At 31.8% G+C, this 17,750-nt stretch overlaps 4 protein-coding genes across 4 annotated transcripts; 2 read left to right on the top strand and 2 right to left on the bottom strand.

Annotated features, from left to right (window-relative positions):
- Nucleotides 1–5,530: 5,530 nt before the first annotated feature.
- PHYBLDRAFT_162168 (hypothetical protein) lies at nt 5,531–8,679 on the top strand (the record flags this gene model as incomplete). Its single annotated transcript, XM_018434579.1, has 7 exons — nt 5,531–5,678; nt 5,752–5,820; nt 5,886–6,098; nt 6,155–6,618; nt 7,186–7,486; nt 7,556–7,897; nt 7,946–8,679. 7 exons carry the CDS (start codon nt 5,531–5,533, stop codon nt 8,677–8,679), a joined length of 2,271 nt encoding a protein of 756 aa, XP_018299614.1.
- Nucleotides 8,680–9,293: 614 nt separating this feature from the next.
- PHYBLDRAFT_162167 (hypothetical protein) lies at nt 9,294–10,381 on the bottom strand (the record flags this gene model as incomplete). The annotated part of the gene is made up of 4 exons (XM_018434578.1): nt 9,294–9,452; nt 9,522–9,686; nt 9,738–10,004; nt 10,046–10,381. 4 exons carry the CDS (start codon nt 10,379–10,381, stop codon nt 9,294–9,296), a joined length of 927 nt encoding a protein of 308 aa, XP_018299613.1.
- A 264-nt stretch (nt 10,382–10,645) lies between these two features.
- Nucleotides 10,646–11,853, top strand: PHYBLDRAFT_73470 (hypothetical protein; the record flags this gene model as incomplete). Its single annotated transcript, XM_018442864.1, has 5 exons — nt 10,646–10,722; nt 10,989–11,040; nt 11,180–11,191; nt 11,369–11,417; nt 11,669–11,853. The coding sequence occupies 5 exons, from the start codon at nt 10,646–10,648 to the stop codon at nt 11,851–11,853; spliced, it is 375 nt and encodes a 124-aa protein (XP_018299612.1).
- Nucleotides 11,854–13,281: 1,428 nt separating this feature from the next.
- PHYBLDRAFT_73469 (hypothetical protein) lies at nt 13,282–15,376 on the bottom strand (the record flags this gene model as incomplete). The annotated part of the gene is made up of 3 exons (XM_018442863.1): nt 13,282–13,385; nt 14,086–14,747; nt 14,796–15,376. 3 exons carry the CDS (start codon nt 15,374–15,376, stop codon nt 13,282–13,284), a joined length of 1,347 nt encoding a protein of 448 aa, XP_018299611.1.
- Between the last annotated feature and the right edge of the window lie 2,374 nt (nt 15,377–17,750).

Raw genomic sequence — 17,750 nt, 5'->3', positions numbered from 1 at the left:
GGTTAGTAAATATACTTTATGCTGTCATCCTATAAAATTATCCTGACCTTTTCCTTTCTTTTGTATAGGCCATATCGCCGAAATTACTCTCTACTATTAAACACGGTTATGAACACGGTAATATTTTATTTTATTTCAATCTATCTCTTTTTAATAAGCACATGGCTTAACATAATTTCTATTATAGATGAACCTCCCTCTCATGAGCACATCGCGAATCAAGAACTTTCATTTCATACGAGTGTCATTGACATGGTAATTTTTTTTGTACATATAACAATATTATTTATTTTGTATATTAATGTATATCATTTACTGAAGACAATATTAGCGTCTCCTATGTACTCTCTTGGTCTGCAAATAAATCCTTTTGCTTCGGGTAGGTAAATGAAATATTCTACCACACAGTTCACAAAAAATAATTTTTTTTCAGCATTTTTATAGCCAAATAAAGTATATTGAGTACTATGGTTCGCATTCATGACGCCTTTTCTTTTTGTCTCTGGTAAGCTATTATATTGCAAGCATAATTACATATATATATTCTTAATATCCACGATTTCTTGTTCAAACAGTTAACACTTTTCTAATTTCATAGAACAACCATTTACAAGCAAGCAACACACAACTGGACTTTTCTCTGGGAGATATTGTTTGGAGAATACTTGTTTTATCAGAACATTGGCCATTTCAAATTGTATGAAGGATAGAACACTAGCCAGAATGTTCCTGAATATTAAATATAACCACTGTACTATAAACCTAAGAATATTCTTTTCTTTCTAATAAAAACAAAATAAACCAATAATTATTATAAATAAATTAAAGATCGGAGAAGTGTATGGAAGCAAACAGTATAAGAAGAAGTCTCTAAGATTGGATAAAATAAATTCAAATACAACAAAACCCTGTAAAAACTGGCATATCCATAAATTAAACAATGTAAAAACTGGCATATCCGTATAATCGATCTTTCATTTATCGTTCTTTTAATCGGAAAGCGGTAGGATATATTACAACAAAACGTAATTCTGAGTTGCCGTTTTAGTGCATGTGGTAAAAACCCATATACAGAAAATGCAAACACATCCTACTATCCTGCTGTTCTGACCTTTTCCTATGTTCGAAAGTTGGTCTTACCACCTATGAGTAAGCCAGCTTCATACACTTGTAAAAACTATCTGATCACATCGTAAAACCTGGTCTTTTCACATAATTAATTACAGTTTTACACATAAGAAAACCGCACCTCTTTTCCAGTGTATATACCCAATTGACTGTCATTAGTTTATATATATAGCAGATGAGCTGTCAATAGTTTGTATATATATTGGATTGGCAATTATTGACTTATATATATATCAGATCAGTAATCATTGGCTTATATATATACCAGATTGGCAATCATTGACTTATATATATATACTAGATCACCAATTATTGGCTTATATATATACCAGATCGCCGATTATTGGCTTATATATATACCAGATAACCAATCATTGACTTATATATATACCAGATCATTAATCATTGGCTTATATATATACCAGATTAGCAATCATTGACTTATATATATATACTAGATCACCAATTATTGGCTTATATATATACTGGATCACCAATTATTGGCTTATATATATATCAGATTGCCGATCATTGGCTTATATATATACCTGATCGCCGATCATTAGCTTATATATATACCAGATCGGCAATCATTGACTTATATATATATACTAGATCACCAATTGTTGGCTTATATATATACCAGATCACTAATCATTGCCTTATATATATACCAGATCGCCGATCATTGACTTATATATATACCAGATAACTAATCATTGACTTATATATATACCACATTGCCAATCATTAGCTTATATATATATACTAGATCACCAATTATTAGCTTATATATATATACTAGATCACCAGTTATTAGCTTATATATATACCAGATCGCTAATCATTGACATATATATATCAGATTGCCGATCATTAGCTTATATATATACTAGATTGGCAATCATTGACTTATATATATATACTAGATCACCAATTATTGGCTTATATATATACCAGATCGCCAATCATTGGCTTATATATATACCAGATTGGCAATCATTGACTTATATATATATCAGATTGGCTATCATTTACTTATATATGTATGAGATTGGCGGTCAATAGCTTATATATATATATCAAATTGGTGGCTATCAGCTTATATATATAGTAGATCAGCTATCATCCCCTTATATATATAGTAGATTGGTGGTCAATAGCTTACATATTTATATCAAATATGTGGTTATCAGCTTATATATATAGTAGATCAGCTATTATCCACTTATATATATGCTAGATTAGTGGTCAACAGCTTATATATATATCAAATTGGTAGTTATTTGCATATATTTATACTGGATCAGCTGTCAAATACTTATATATATGCCAGATTGGCGGTCAACAGCTTATATATATATATCAAATTGGTGGCTATCAGCTTATATATATAGTAGATCAGCTATCATCCCCTTATATATATAGTAGATTGGTGGTCAATAGCTTACATATTTATATCAAATATGTGGTTATCAGCTTATATATATAGTAGATCAGCTATTATCCACTTATATATATGCTAGATTAGTGGTCAACAGCTTATATATATATCAAATTGGTAGTTATTTGCATATATTTATACTGGATCAGCTGTCAAATACTTATATATATGCCAGATTGGCGGTCAACAGCTTATATATATATATCAAATTGGTGGCTATCAGCTTATATATATAGTAGATCAGCTATCATCCCCTTATATATATAGTAGATTGGTGGTCAATAGCTTACATATTTATATCAAATATGTGGTTATCAGCTTATATATATAGTAGATCAGCTATTATCCACTTATATATATGCTAAATTGGTGGTTAACAGCTTATATATATATCAAATTGGTAGTTATTTGCATATATTTATACTGGATCAGCTGTCAAATACTTATATATATGCCAGATTGGCGGTCAACAGCTTATATATATATATCAAATTAGTAGTTATCAGCTTATATTTATACTAGATCAGCTGTCAAATACTTATATATATGCAAGATTGGCGGTCAACAGCTTATATATATATGAGATCAGCTATAATTAGCTTATATATAGTGTTAATTGATTGTTATCAGCTTATATAATGTTGCATAATGTTGCATAATGTTGCATAATCTTACATAATTATATATAGACATATATAAGAGAATTTGAATATATGTAAAATATAAAAAAATAAAGTTTGTGTAACATAAGTCATTATGCATATTAGCGTAACGTAAACAATACAAATATATTACTGAAAAAATTTGATAAAATTTGGCTATACTTGTTATATAACGTGCATAATTATGCATAATCTCGCATAAATGATCTACGTAAACAATAAGATTGAATTCGTGGGAAAAAATGACAAAGAATAGCTTTTTTTGCAAAAAATTTCCTTTTTTGGTTAGTCTGAATGCATTTAGTGTGAGAAGTCTTGGCATTTTTAGTGTGGGACAGCATGTTATATAAATAGCAAGGTTATAAAAGCTTGGCATGGAAAAATATTGAACCTTAAACTGGCAAAAAGCCGTTCCGACAATAAATAAAATATGTCTGCCTTAATAAAAGTTCAAATTCTTACTAAGTAATAATTTTTTAAAAAATTTTGTCATATAAAGCAAATTTAGTCACATTATATAGAAGTATCAAAATATGTAAAGAGCAGTTACAGAATAAATAAAAATTAATTTTTATATTTTTTTATCAATTTTTCATATAAAAATCAAATTATTATTATATATTCATAAAAAATATATATTAACAAGTCAACTAAGTTATACTTATTATATTTTATATATATTTATGTATTATATATAATGATATATACACAATTATAAAGGAGATGAGAATATATAATTATTTTAAGATTAAGTATGATTAGAGTATTTAAGTTATATTTCTTGATATTATTAGATATAAATAGTATATTATTAAATATGAATTTGGTATAGATAAGTGTGAATTAATATGCTATGATAATAATATGTATAAGTTAGAGGATATTAAATGTTATGAATATATATAAGTTATAAATTAAATACTATTGGCTAATATTAGTGAGAGATCAAATGTTATTGGCTAATATTAGTGAGAGATTAAATACTATTGGCTAATATTGATGAGAAATCAAATATTATTAGTTAATATAAATATTATATTAATTATAATTAATTTATATATAAAATAGATCAGCTTTTATTAACTTATATAAGTAGCAGATTAGCCACTATTGATTTATATATAGGCTGGATCAGTTATTATCAGTTTATATATATATTGGATATACAATCATTGATTTACATATAGATCTGATTATTAATAATTAGTTTACATATAAACCAGATCAGTAGTTATTAGCTTATATATATATGAGATCAGCTGTCATCCACTTATATATGTATGAGATTGACTATCAATAGTTTATATATATATGAGATTGACTATTATCAGCTTATATATATATGAGATTGGCTGTTATCAGCTGATATATATAACAGATCAGCTGTCATTGGCTTATATTTATATTGGATTAACAATTATTGACTTATATATATACAAGATTGACTGTTATTAGTTTATATATATAGCAGATGAGCTGTCAACATTGCAAAAGGAGGGTGGATTCGGTCGAATTTTATTTTTTGAATTTTGGCAAAATTTGGAAAAATATGTCAAACACCATCGTTTTTCAATATATTTTTTTTTTGAGATGGGAATTCGCAATTTTTTCTGATTATATTAAATAAACACAGATACAAACACAAATATTTATTAATTAGGCAATAAATCGCACAATTGTCTTAAAAAATATATGTTTCGATTGACTTGGCAGAAAAATAAAATATAAAAATAAAATATTAAATGTTAAATGTAGTATTTAATTATTTTTCTGGAAGGAAAAACTTGCTGTTACAGATGCACCTAATTTAGACTCAATAATATTTTTATTGCATTGCAAAAAATACCGATTTTTATTAGAATATAATAATGTATGATATATGACTTATTTTTAATAAGAAAGTATATCAAAAAAATTGAAAAAAAGAGCAAGAATTGATGTCATAAAAAATACAAGAAAAAGAAAATCCAAAAAAGGCCACTTTCCAAAATGAGCAAGAATTGATGTCATGTTAAAAAAACGCGAAAGAGAAAAACTACGCCATTATATCAGTGATTATTAAATTGAAGCCCCATTAATAATCAGGCACACTTTTTTTAAGAAAAGATTGCTATATCAAAATTCATTTGTAATTCTTACTAATAGGGACGGTAAGCTCAATGTAGTCAATGACATAGTGAACAAGATTTATTAACTCATTATTAATGACAAAAATAAGAGACATATAAAAGATGAAAATAAAATATAGTATACACCTCTTTATTATTTTACTATTATTAATATTATTCTTACTGTTATGAATTCTACAACTAAAACCTACACTGTTATGTGTACATGTTCATCATGTACCAAAAATGCAATTGGCAGAATTTTGCAAAATGCACAGACCTTTAAGCGTCATAATAATGCTGATAAGTTATTAGACATTGGCCCAAAAAATCGAGGTAAATGACATTTGAGTAGTACGCGCATTACTGGATAAATTGTAATCTAATATTTTTTTTTGTTAATTATCAGTTAATACAGAAGTTGTCGAAGAAGAGACAGACATTGAGATGATAGATGTATCTGAAACATCGATTGATTGTGAGTATAAAATTTCTTTTTAATAAATCATAATTTAGATAGCTAATAGTCTGTTTTTACTATAGATGAAGACAATTATTCTATTGCATCAGCCAAAACTACCCTACAGAGTGTACCTTTTTTGAGAGAAGATGAGATTTTTCAATTCGAAGAGTCTGATGTCGAGACAACATCATTGGCTTCTGACAATGACGATTCTGATTCAAGCGATGAGTCTGAAGATGAAAACGAAGTTGAGGTTGCCAGTGTTGAAGATTTTGAAGACATGGTTGCTTCCGGTATACATACATTTAAAAAAGAAATATACATAAATTGTGTTACAAATAATTAACAGAAATACTTACCTTTGTAGTTGCTTCTTTGAAAATTCATGAAATGTCTCAAACAAGTCAATTCATGGCTCTATTTGGCGTTATCTTTCAGACGTTTTACTTGGTTCAAGCAGGTGGAACTGCTATGTTGAAATTCTTCCGCCATCTTCTTGTTGCATTTGATAAGGATACCGATCTCCCACTCACCATTGATGCATTAAAGACTATGACCAGCTTCAATTTCATGACAAAAAGCATCCTCAAATACACTGTCTGCAACAAGTGCTTTACAATTTACCTACCAGGCAATCACCAACCAAATTGCACATTCGAAAAATACACAACCACACCACCAACATATTGCGGAAATCCTCTTTTCTCTGACACCAAAGCTGATCGCACCATTCCTCTCATGGTTTTCCCATACAACTCGCTCAAGAATGCATTGGCACAGCATTTTGCCAAACTTGGGTTCGAGCATCAAATTGTTCAATGGAGATCAAGGGAAACCGTAAACAGTACCTTGTTGGACGTCTATGATGGTGCAATGTGGACTGAGCTCCTTGATGAAGATGACGAGCCTTTTGTGAATCACAACCATTCTTTGATCTTGACATTGAATGTGGATTGGTTTCAACTGTTCGAGGGTTGTACACATCCAAGTGGGGCCTTGTACCTGTCAATGAACAACCTGCCTAGGGAAGAAAGAATGAAGCCAGAAAACATTATCCTTGCCAGTGTCATGCCTGGTCCAAAGGAAGCGAAGATCGACCAGATGAACAACTTCTTGGAACCTCTGGTAGATGAGCTGGTAGAGTTATATGGCGGCATAACTATGAAAACTCCAGAGTTCCCCAATGGTACTAGTATCCGCGCTGCTCTTATGTGTGTTGCTTGCGACATACCTGCTGCAAGAAAGACTGCTGGATTTACAGGATTTGCAAGTACAAACGCCTGTCACATATGCAAGCATCATTTCACTGTTGTTGCTGGAGCAAGTAAGATCAATTATTCTGGATTCGATCATGAGAACTGGGTCTCCCAAACAAAAGAGGAAAATGCAACCAAAGCTGAGATGTGGTTCTGTGCAGAATCTGATGCAGAGAGAGCTGTTTTGGAGAAGCAGCATGGCACCTGTTTTTCCAAGTTGCATTGCCTACACTACTTTGATCCTGTCCAATGCGCGATTGTTGATCCCATGCACAATTTGTTTCTTGGGACAGCAAAGCATATGATCAGTGTTTGGAAAGACCTGAGGTATCTCCCAATTGCTGTTCTCGTCCGTATGCAACGTCTTGCTGATGGTATTCTTGTTCCTCCTGGGTATGCCGTTTTATCAACAAAGATCGAATCTGGTTTCCTGTATATGAAGGCAGATGAGTGGCAATCATGATGTCTGATTTATTCGCTGGTGGTACTAAAAGACGCTTTGCCTGAAGACGACTACAAAAACTGGACTCTCTTTGTAAAAGCATGCCAAAAGTTGACCAGTCCTTCAGTCACATATTCAGAAATTGACAGCGCACACCAGCTCCTTGGAGAATTCGGAAAAGAGTGTGAGACTCTTTATGGAGAGAGCAGCATCACGCCAAATATGCACTTGCATATGCACTTGCATGAGTCAATGCTTAGCTTTGGTCCAGTATACGCATTCTGGCTGTATAGCTTCGAAAGATACAATGGCAAGTTGAAGAACATCAAGACAAACCGTCACAATGGTCTTGAGGTCACCTTCATGAGAGTCTTTCTGGAGAAAGCACTCATTGGTAGCTTTCTTTGAGCGTATTCTACCAATCTTTCATCACCACTGATAGAGTTCCTTGAGGGGGTTGCCCAAGTAAAATCAAATTTGGACAGCTCTTCTCCCTTGAATTTGGATGCTGGCCACCCTCCTGCGTTACTATTTAGCTTAGCAATATTCCAGCAAGCTGCTACCAATCCATGGTACAATGTCACCGGAAGTGAGGCCTTGCCCCCAACCACATTGCCAATCAAGTTGCAGCCTTTGACTATGATGAAGAATGATCACTATCAGTGGTTATTTGAATTCTATGTCAAGGCTTACCAGAGTACAAGTGTTTCCTTCTGTGTGGTAGGGAGAATCCCAATTGGTGAGGATGTATTTGTGAACAATCGGATTCAAAAGGTGAAGAAGATTTCGTTGCTGGGGCAAGAGTACTGCAGTGGTGAAAAGAAGAAGCGCGGGTCTTTTGTGAGGGTATTGTTTCTTGAGAGAACAAATGACAATGTATCTGAATTCCCTGGTCAAATAGAGTATTTATTTACTCATACCATCAAGATCAGTGGAGTCAAAAGAGTGTCAATGTTCGCATTCATTAAATGGTTTCCCACCTACCATTCAAGTAGTTATCAGCCATTAGCTGATCAAGGTCTGCAGTTGTGGGACAAGGGATTTATGGAAGAAGATGCTTCGTGCATTGTTCCGGTGCATCGTCTGCATTTGTGCTTTGCGTTGACTACGCATAAAATGCAGAGTGGGACGCAAAAGCACCTGGTTATTCCACTGCCTAGAAAAGTAGTCACATAAAAAACAAAAAAATAACAACTATTTAGGTTACCAGTATAAATAATTATAATACGAGTTTTTTTGACTGTAAAAAGGTTTAGCTTTATTTATCTCTGTATTCTTATTTAGTTTTAACAATACTTCTTTATTAAGTATTTAAAAGAGCAATAGTAAATTATATTACCAGTTTTTTTAACTATTAACGAATAGTAAAAACCATTATTTATTTCTCTTGCTTTTATCAATAATATAAAAGACAAAAAAACTTGTATATTTAATACCCGACATTTACTATTTTCTTAGCCTTTATTACATATTCTTGCTAATATCGGTATTATAATTTCCAATAAAAAAAAACGAGGATAAAACAATCAGGGTTATATAATTAAATAATTGCTTTGTATATATATTTTTTTTATTAATTGGCTTTAAAATAAAATAAAATAAAATAAAATAATAATTTATTATTTTGATTTTTGATTTTGTCTTTTTCTTTTTCCTTTTATTTATATATTAATTGCTTCTTATCTTGACAATACCGCCTGATTATATTTTACCACTTCACCCCACATCATTCAACACAATCAATAAAAATTATTAAAGTACTATATGCACTTTGTAAACAAAATAATGATTTATTGTTGGCATATGTGAATCCAAGCAGCAACACGTGCCTTTTTCTCATTCGACAACTCAGTGTTTCTCAAAATAATTGGATAGACAGAATTGCCAATGATGTCTGGTCCCTTGTTAGCAAGTCTCTGTTTCTTCAAAACAGTAAAGTATTCATCCACCTGCATTATAATATAAATACTTTTGAGTTAGAAGTATTAAAAAAATAACTTTTATCATGAGAGCCTTACCAAGGGATGTCTACTTCTAGGAGTATATCTAGTTTTATTTTTCTCCTCATCTGACTCAATATCAGACAACATGTCATAGTCCAGAAGGTCAATGACAGTCTCACCAAACTTAGACTCAAGGTTTGCCTTGTCAGCTAAGTGAATTGCCTTGTAGTCTGCAAGAATCTGAAAAAAAAAGTTAAAATAGTTTACACAAAAACTGTTGACTATACTTACGTTTCTCTTTCTGGACCAGCATCGAGAAATCCAATTTTGTTGAGCTATCTTTTCTGGCAAAGCTTTTGCCCTTTGAAGCATATACGAAATATGTCTTTGGGTTTTCTCTTCCACAACTGCAGACGAAACAGACTTTACTTCAGCTTGCTGATGTGTGTAGCTCTGCACTACATCAGCAATGGGTCGGTTGGATGTCGAGAAGGTGCCCTCATTGACCGTCAATGGCATTGTTGCCAGAACTGCTCGTGTTTGAGAACGGATCAATCTCTGCAAAATATAATATAAGTAACTTTGCAATATTCTATTACTAGTATATATCCTACTGAAACCGTTGGAAGGCGGTACTTTATATATTCTCCTGTAGTAAGAGCCTGACCAATGGGACTATGGTTCGAATTGTTATTCTGGCCATTGGTTGCTCCCATGTTGTAGTAGACCTTCTCCAGAAGTGAATGAGATTCATTCAGTCGGGTGCTCATGGTGAACAAAGTAGACAGGACAGTACCATCTAGCTCTGCACTAACTGTCAAGCTGGGAAGAATTTCCCGTTGTCTTGCGCTTGCTGCTGTTCCAGCGGTTTGTTGAACAGACTTTTTTGTAGTTGTCTTTTTCGTTTTTTTGGATTGCTGCGTATTAGAAGACATGAATTGAGATATTTAAGGCTAATGAAAGAAATGGAAACAATGTGAATACTTTAATAATTAGAGTTGGGTTTCTTTAAAATAATAAAATAAATCAAAACATATGTAAAGGTGGAAAGTAAGGCACCAAAAGATTATTTTTCTGATGATGCTCTTTATAGCATTTTGATCTCTATATTATACTTTTCTTTATAAGCCGACTTGGAAAGGCATTTATAATAGCTTACATTCATTACAAAGATGTGAGAGATTATGGTTTAGTACGTAATGTCTTGTCTCAATCGGAATGGGTTGAATGACTTTCAATTTGCTCTATTGATTCTATCAGTTTCTCAGGGTCAACGGTCATAAAATTATAATTTTGAATTTCCCCCGTTTTTTTTTAATTTTTCTTTCTTCTTCTTTACTTCTTTCTTAATGTCTAACATGGTAAGCATCAACTCACATCAAAGTTTCAAGACCTAATCATCTTGTTGTTTTTATTCTAGCATGATACACTATGCTTTAAACCACCAAGTCCTTCTTAACTGCCTCAAAAGTAATAATAAAAAAGTAATAAAAATATACTTGAATATTTATTCATGATTTATATATTAATTATTCTGCTTAGATTTTTCTGGTCCATTAACAAAGACATATACCTTGGAAGGGTTTACAAAATGGTATGTTGTATAAATATTAACGTACACCTTCAAGATACAACTTGTATTTATTATTTTTCTTATGTATACCATACACTTTATAGTCACTGGTCTTTATCTTGGTCCTCTTTTTTTGATTATACACTGACTCTTATTCTCTACAGACAGACAAGTAAGTAAATAATCATTCTACTTCTTTGTATGTAATTCTAATGAAAAGAAATTATTTTATAGATAATATCTCTATTTCCCGCATGCTGCCTCTTCTATTGTATTGAATAATTGGTAAGCAAAAAAGAGTCTGATACTCTTTATTTCATTCTAATAAAAGATTATATTTTATAGACAATGTCATTGTATTTTGTGTTTGTCAACTCTTCTGTTTTCTGAACTGTCTGGTAAGCAAACCATAGTCTTATTTACTTTGCATTGTATTAACAAAAGTTATTATTTTTATAGACAATATTACTATAATTGAGACATTGAACTAAAACGTTGATATATCTATCTTTATGTTAAAGACATCCATCTGTTCTCGTGTTTAACTTTATTGTAAGTACATTCATATTTTTTAAATAATCTGTTGCTCTCAAATAAATATACCTAGAACATTCTTTCTAATCCACCCTATAATTATTTTTTATAAAAGTAAACAAACAGGCCAAGAAGGCGTGCTGCAGCAAGCAATGGAATACAGTAGGGTCGATTGCACCAGGGGTGGACCAATGGATGTTCGAAAGGAATAACATAGTATCCACTAAAATAAATGATGGCATCGAGTGTGATGTTTCTACCCAATTGCAACAGAAGATGATTAGTGATGTAGACGAATAGAAATAGCTAGAAACAATAAGAAAATTTTTTCAAACCAATAAAAACCTTTAAAATGACCCATAAACCTCTAAATCTTGACTAAATCTTGACCAAATCTTGACCAAATCTCTTCTTTAACAACCCATATATAGTAATAAAAAGATGTTGAATGTTATGTGCTGTATTTAAAAAAAAACCCCAAAACCAATATAAAATGAAAAATCTGCGGTCTGATAAAAGTGCGTCTATATTTTCACGACCAAAATATATCACATAAAAGTATATCAGACTTTTTCTTTTTGCGTTCCTAAAATTCAGTATACTAATTGTATTCATTTAGCTCACGAATTTTAAAAAATTGGCATCATAAATTCCGATTGAATTCATGCTGAATTTTATTCATTCAGACAGTATTTGGTCAAGATTTAGTATACTGAATTGGCCCTCCTTTTGCAGTGCAATAGTTTGTATATATATTGGATTGGCAATTATTGACTTATATATATATCAGATCAGCAATCATTGGCTTATATATATACCAGATTGGCAATCATTGACTTATATATATATACTAGATCACTAATTATTGGCTTATATATATACCAGATCAGCAATCATTGACTTATATATATATCAGATTGGCAATCATAGACTTATATATATATCAGATTGGCGATCATAGGCTTATATATATATCAGATCACTAATCATTGGCTTATATATATACCAGATCAGCAATCATTAACTTATATATATACCAGATCGCCAATCATTGACTTATATATATACCAGATAACCAATCATTGGCTTATATATATACCAGATCGCCGATCATTGGCTTATATATATACCAGATTGGCAATCATTGACTTATATATATATATACTAGATCACTAATTATTGGCTTATATATATACCAGATCGCCAATCATTGGCTTATATATATACCAGATCGGCAATCATTGACTTATATATACCAGATTACCAATCATTGGCTTATATATATACCAGATCAGCAATCATTAACTTATATATATATCAGATTGGCAATCATAGACTTATATATATATCAGATTGGCTATCATCTACTTATATATGTATGAGATTGGCTATTATCTACTTATATATATATATAGTAGACTGGTGGACAATAGCTTACATATATATATTAAATTAGTAGTTTTAAGCTTATATATATAGCAGACTGACTGTCATCCACTTATATATATAGTAGATTGGTGGTCAATAGCTTATATATATATATATTAAATTGGTAGTTATCAGCTTATATATATAGTAGATCAGCTATCATCCACTTATATATAGTAGATTGGCTGTCAATAGCTTATATATATATATCAAATTGGTGGCTATCAGCTTATATATATACTGGTTTTATCTATTCAATCGGTGCCCATTTCCATCTAATTAGCATCCGTTTCCATCTAATTAGAACCCATTGACATCTGATTGGCTTTTATAGAAATTTAATTTGCGTCCATTGCCAACTGAATTTGCTCTCATTGCCATCTGAATTTGCTCCCCCCCTTTTACTATTGGCAGAAGGGTACATGGCACTCAAATTTTTTATCCTTACACCTTACAATTTTTTTATATAACCGTAGTATTTTTTTTTGTAAATGTCGTACTTTTTTTGTAAATGTCATGCTTTTTTTTGTAAACGTTGTACTTTTTTTTTGTAAACGTCGTATTTTTTTTTGTAAACGTCATATTTTTTGGCATAAAACATGGATATTTTTATTAGGTATAATTAGTTGATAGAGAAATAGAACACATAATAAGAAGTAAGATATAATGAAATATAAAGTAATAAAAAAAGAAAAGCATAAAGCAGTAAAACAAATAAAAAAAGAGGGACATAAAGTGGTAAAAAAAAATAAGAAAAAGAGGGACATAAAGTGGTAAAAAAAAATAAGAAAAAGAGGGACATAAAGTAGTAAAAAATAAAAATAAAATAAAAAAAGACATAGAATATAAAGAGCTTAAATAGACATAAAAGACATACTTAAAGCTTTCACTCTCTGTTCAAACAGCGAGGAAAGAGTGAAATGGCATGGTTAATCCAACCCAAACAGTCCAAAAGGGTGACAGTCTTAGCTGATTCTGTAATCCTTAAGATGAGCCCGTCTGACTCTGTAATCTCTTCTCTGCGGACACCAAACTTGATCTTGGGTCACATTTCCTCAATTGGATTCAGGAAAGGTGAATACACAGGAAGATATGCACACTTGTACCCACGGGAAGAAATAAAGTCTTTCACCTCATCAGCCTTATGGATAGGAGCGTTATCCATGATGAGATAATGTCCTTGCATACTCTGGCTGTCCAGAACGTCCATTGTATGACTAAGAAAGTCGAGGTAGTGCTGGGTTCTGGTGCCAATTTGGCCATTCACCTCAACGTTAGTGTAGATGTCCAACTTTCTCTTCTTCTTGGTTGCGACTGCAGTAGGTTTCTTCAACGAGAGGCTGACAATTCCTCTCTTGCACATTGCACCTAGGATAGTGATGGACGCACCTCTCTGCATTGGGACAGTTGTCTTAGCCGGGGTGCCACTGACGGAACGGCCAAAAGTTCTCTTGATGTGCATGTTGAAGCCTGCTTCATCGATGAACACACAGTTCGACAGATAGTTGAAATCCGCAAGTTGTTGCCACTCCAAAATGCAGTCTTGTCTCATCTCAATTGTGCTGACGTCGTATCTCTTCTCAGGCAGCTTCTCCAACTTCTTCATCGTCAGGGCACACTTCTTTACCAAGTGCTTCTGGATTGCTGATTTGGTAATCTGCAGCCCAGAGAACTCTTCCATGACAGCTACCCTTCCTTGTTCCAAGGTAGCATCTGGTTTATTTTCGAAAAACTTCAAAAAAAAGCAGAGTGCGCCTGGAACAACTTTTGGTTGCCATGTTTTTGTTCTTTAGGCGCAGAAACCTCCTCAACCTCCATTGGACTCATCAGTCTCCACTGTGGCAACATCAAAATCGGCCTGAATCTTCTCTCTGGCCAGCCTGACATAGTTCTGGGCAGTCCAGACATTGATCCCCATTTCTCTGGCAGCGGCAGCAGCAGTCTGGTTTTCCGAGAAAACCAAGGAGAAGAGCTTGTTCACCTGGTTTTGGTTGTACTTTTGGTACAAACCTCGACCTATGCTTTCTGCAGTGGGAACAGAATTAGGGTTGACCTTCTCCAGCAGATTCGTCTTTGGCTTCTGTGCAACAATGGTTTTGGTGGTGGCCTCGTTGACTTCAGTTGGCAAAAAACTTCTGAGACTTAAGAGGTTCGTGACTGCTGGGTTTCCAACCGAGGTACGGGTCCATTTCATATTGGCATGGTTGACAAAGACATCTGTCACAGATCGGAGTACAACTTCTCCATGCATTTCGTCAACAATCTCTTGGTTGAAATCGCACAAGGGGTCAAAAGCAATTCCAGAAAACTGGGTTTGGTCTGCAGAACCGCTGTGACTGACCATTTTACAGTGCTTGTCCATAACAAATTCGAGGGAGTTGTTGGAAGTAGGCATTTTTTTTTGAAAATAAAAAGGGTGTTAAAATCGAGGAAGAAAGATAACTGAGAAACTTTTATTAAGACACTGAGGTATATATACCAAAAAAAAATTTAATAACTTAAACGTTTCTACCAAGGTATAGTCTTGTCCTGTTGTCTTAATATATTTGGATAAAGAACGTGTTGAAGAATAATGAATATTTACATATTAAGCTTCTTCACACTTTTAAGAATATTTATTTTATTAGCTGATTTACAGTGCTACCAGAGCCTTTATGATATCTTGTCCTCGGTCTCAAAGGAAGGGGTGGGATTTCTCCTCATGGGTTTGCCCAACCAAAAAAAAAATAAAAAAAGAAAGTTTTTTTTGTATAGAGCCAAGGAAAAGCTTGAAATTCAGTTATTGAGATTTTCAGTTTTTCAGAAATGTCTGTGGTTAGATACCATTTTATTTTCAGTTATTAAGATTTTCAGTTTTTCAGTTATTGAGACTTTCATTTTTTCAGTTATTGAGACTTTCAGTTTTTCAGAAATTATTTGTGAAAAAATGGTTATGTATATTATAAAAATTTATGAATAAAAATGCTAGTTATACTATTTGGAGAATTATTTTTAAAATTGCTATTACATTTTTCTTTTTTTTATTTCTCTTTTTTTTTCTTTTTTTTTATTTCTATTTTTTTTTATTTCTTTTTTTTTATTTCTTTTTTTTTTATTTTTATTTTTTTTTTATTTCTTTTTTTTATTTTTTTTTATTTTTTCATCTTTTTTTTTCATCTCTTTTTTATTTCTTTTTTTTGTCATGAGCTTGTGCTATTTTTTGTTACTGTTTTTGTGTGTGTAATATTTGGTTTTTTTTTGGTATTTTGTATTATGAGGGTTTCCAAAATTGAGATTGGGTAGTATTATGGGCAAAGCATAATTCTTGGACCACTTTCAGTTGTTTAACAGATTGTTGAACATTTACTTGTTTTGAGTGCAGATTACAAAGAGTTGTTGAGTTTGATATTAAGAAGATTAGGATTCTGACATTGTATAATGGTTGGAGCAGGTGCTGAATAAATATAGCATTTTTAGATTCTTTTTTGTAATGGTATTAGATGCTTATGTAGGATCAGGTTCATAAGAAATACAATTGCTGTGGTAGTCAATCAGATTACTGAATATTTGAGATAAAAATTGACAAGTTTTTGTGTGGTCGGTAGAGTGAATTCTACTGCTGGATTTCAAAAAAGTATGGTCAGTGAAATGCACTTAAAAGCATTATGAATATGTGTAGACTGATTCCTATCGTACAGGTAGATGTTTGATCTTGTAGTTTCTTTGTAGGTGGAGGGTTGAATTGTCATGTTTTCTTTTCAGATTTATAGCTTTTGTTCAAAATACTATAGATTATTTAGAGATTAATATCAATGACTCCGAGATATAGGCTTTATTTACATACAGAAACATAATGTGATCTGGAAATAATAAAAAAATCCATGAGGTGTAGAGCTTTAAACAGTGTTTTCATTGTCAGAATAGTATTTAGTTGTTGAAGTGAGTATGAGAATGAGATTTATTGCTAATTTAAGAAGAGAAATAAAGAGTTTTGGTATATAAACACCAAATGGAAAGAGAGAGAATTATGATATCTCTTTTAAAAAAGAATGTTTATAATAAATTTATGGCTGTGGATAATATATTGTCCTATTTATTTTTTATCTCCTTGAGTTCAATTTGTACTACTTTATTTAGTGTACCTTGGAATATTATTTTTTGATATAAAAAGCTGAAAATATAATGACTAATACTATTTAATAACAACTCAATCTTCTTTACATCTATTCTTGCTGCTTCAACTTGTGTTCTGATTTTTATCTTGCATCTTAAGTAATTACTATTTAATTATAACTGCTATGTGCCAGATATAACTATATTTATATAAAATATGTCACTTTAACATATCTTTCTATTTCTTTATTTTTTCACCTTTTATTATCAGAAAACCCTACAATGTTACATGAAAAGCTTGAAGAATATAACAGTGCCTTTGAAAAAATCATGGAAGAGCTTGAAGAGCCTGAAATGCCAGAAGATCCAAAAAGGTCTGCCCCGTCAACAACAGACAAAACCCCCAAAAAAAGTAGAGGGCAATATCAAAAGCCTACGGATAAAGATATAAAAAAGCTTCTTTATCTCTACTTCATAAGGGGATTAACTATTGAAAAAGCCAGCAAGATAGTAAATATGAAACAAACAACTGCTGGTGGCTATATTTTGAAGTGGAGAAAGTCTCCAGTTGTTTTTTCATTAAAAACAACAAGGAGGCTACAAGTGATGAAAAAATGAATCTTTTATTCGAAACTTACTCTGCAATAAAGAAAGAATACAAATAATATCATTGCATT

This window comes from Phycomyces blakesleeanus, assembly GCF_001638985.1.
Source record: "Phycomyces blakesleeanus NRRL 1555(-) unplaced genomic scaffold PHYBLscaffold_1, whole genome shotgun sequence".
NCBI classification, from domain to species: domain Eukaryota; kingdom Fungi; phylum Mucoromycota; class Mucoromycetes; order Mucorales; family Phycomycetaceae; genus Phycomyces; species Phycomyces blakesleeanus.
The sequence above is the reverse complement of the archived record's forward strand: the minus strand, read 5'-3'. Positions and strand labels throughout refer to the sequence as shown.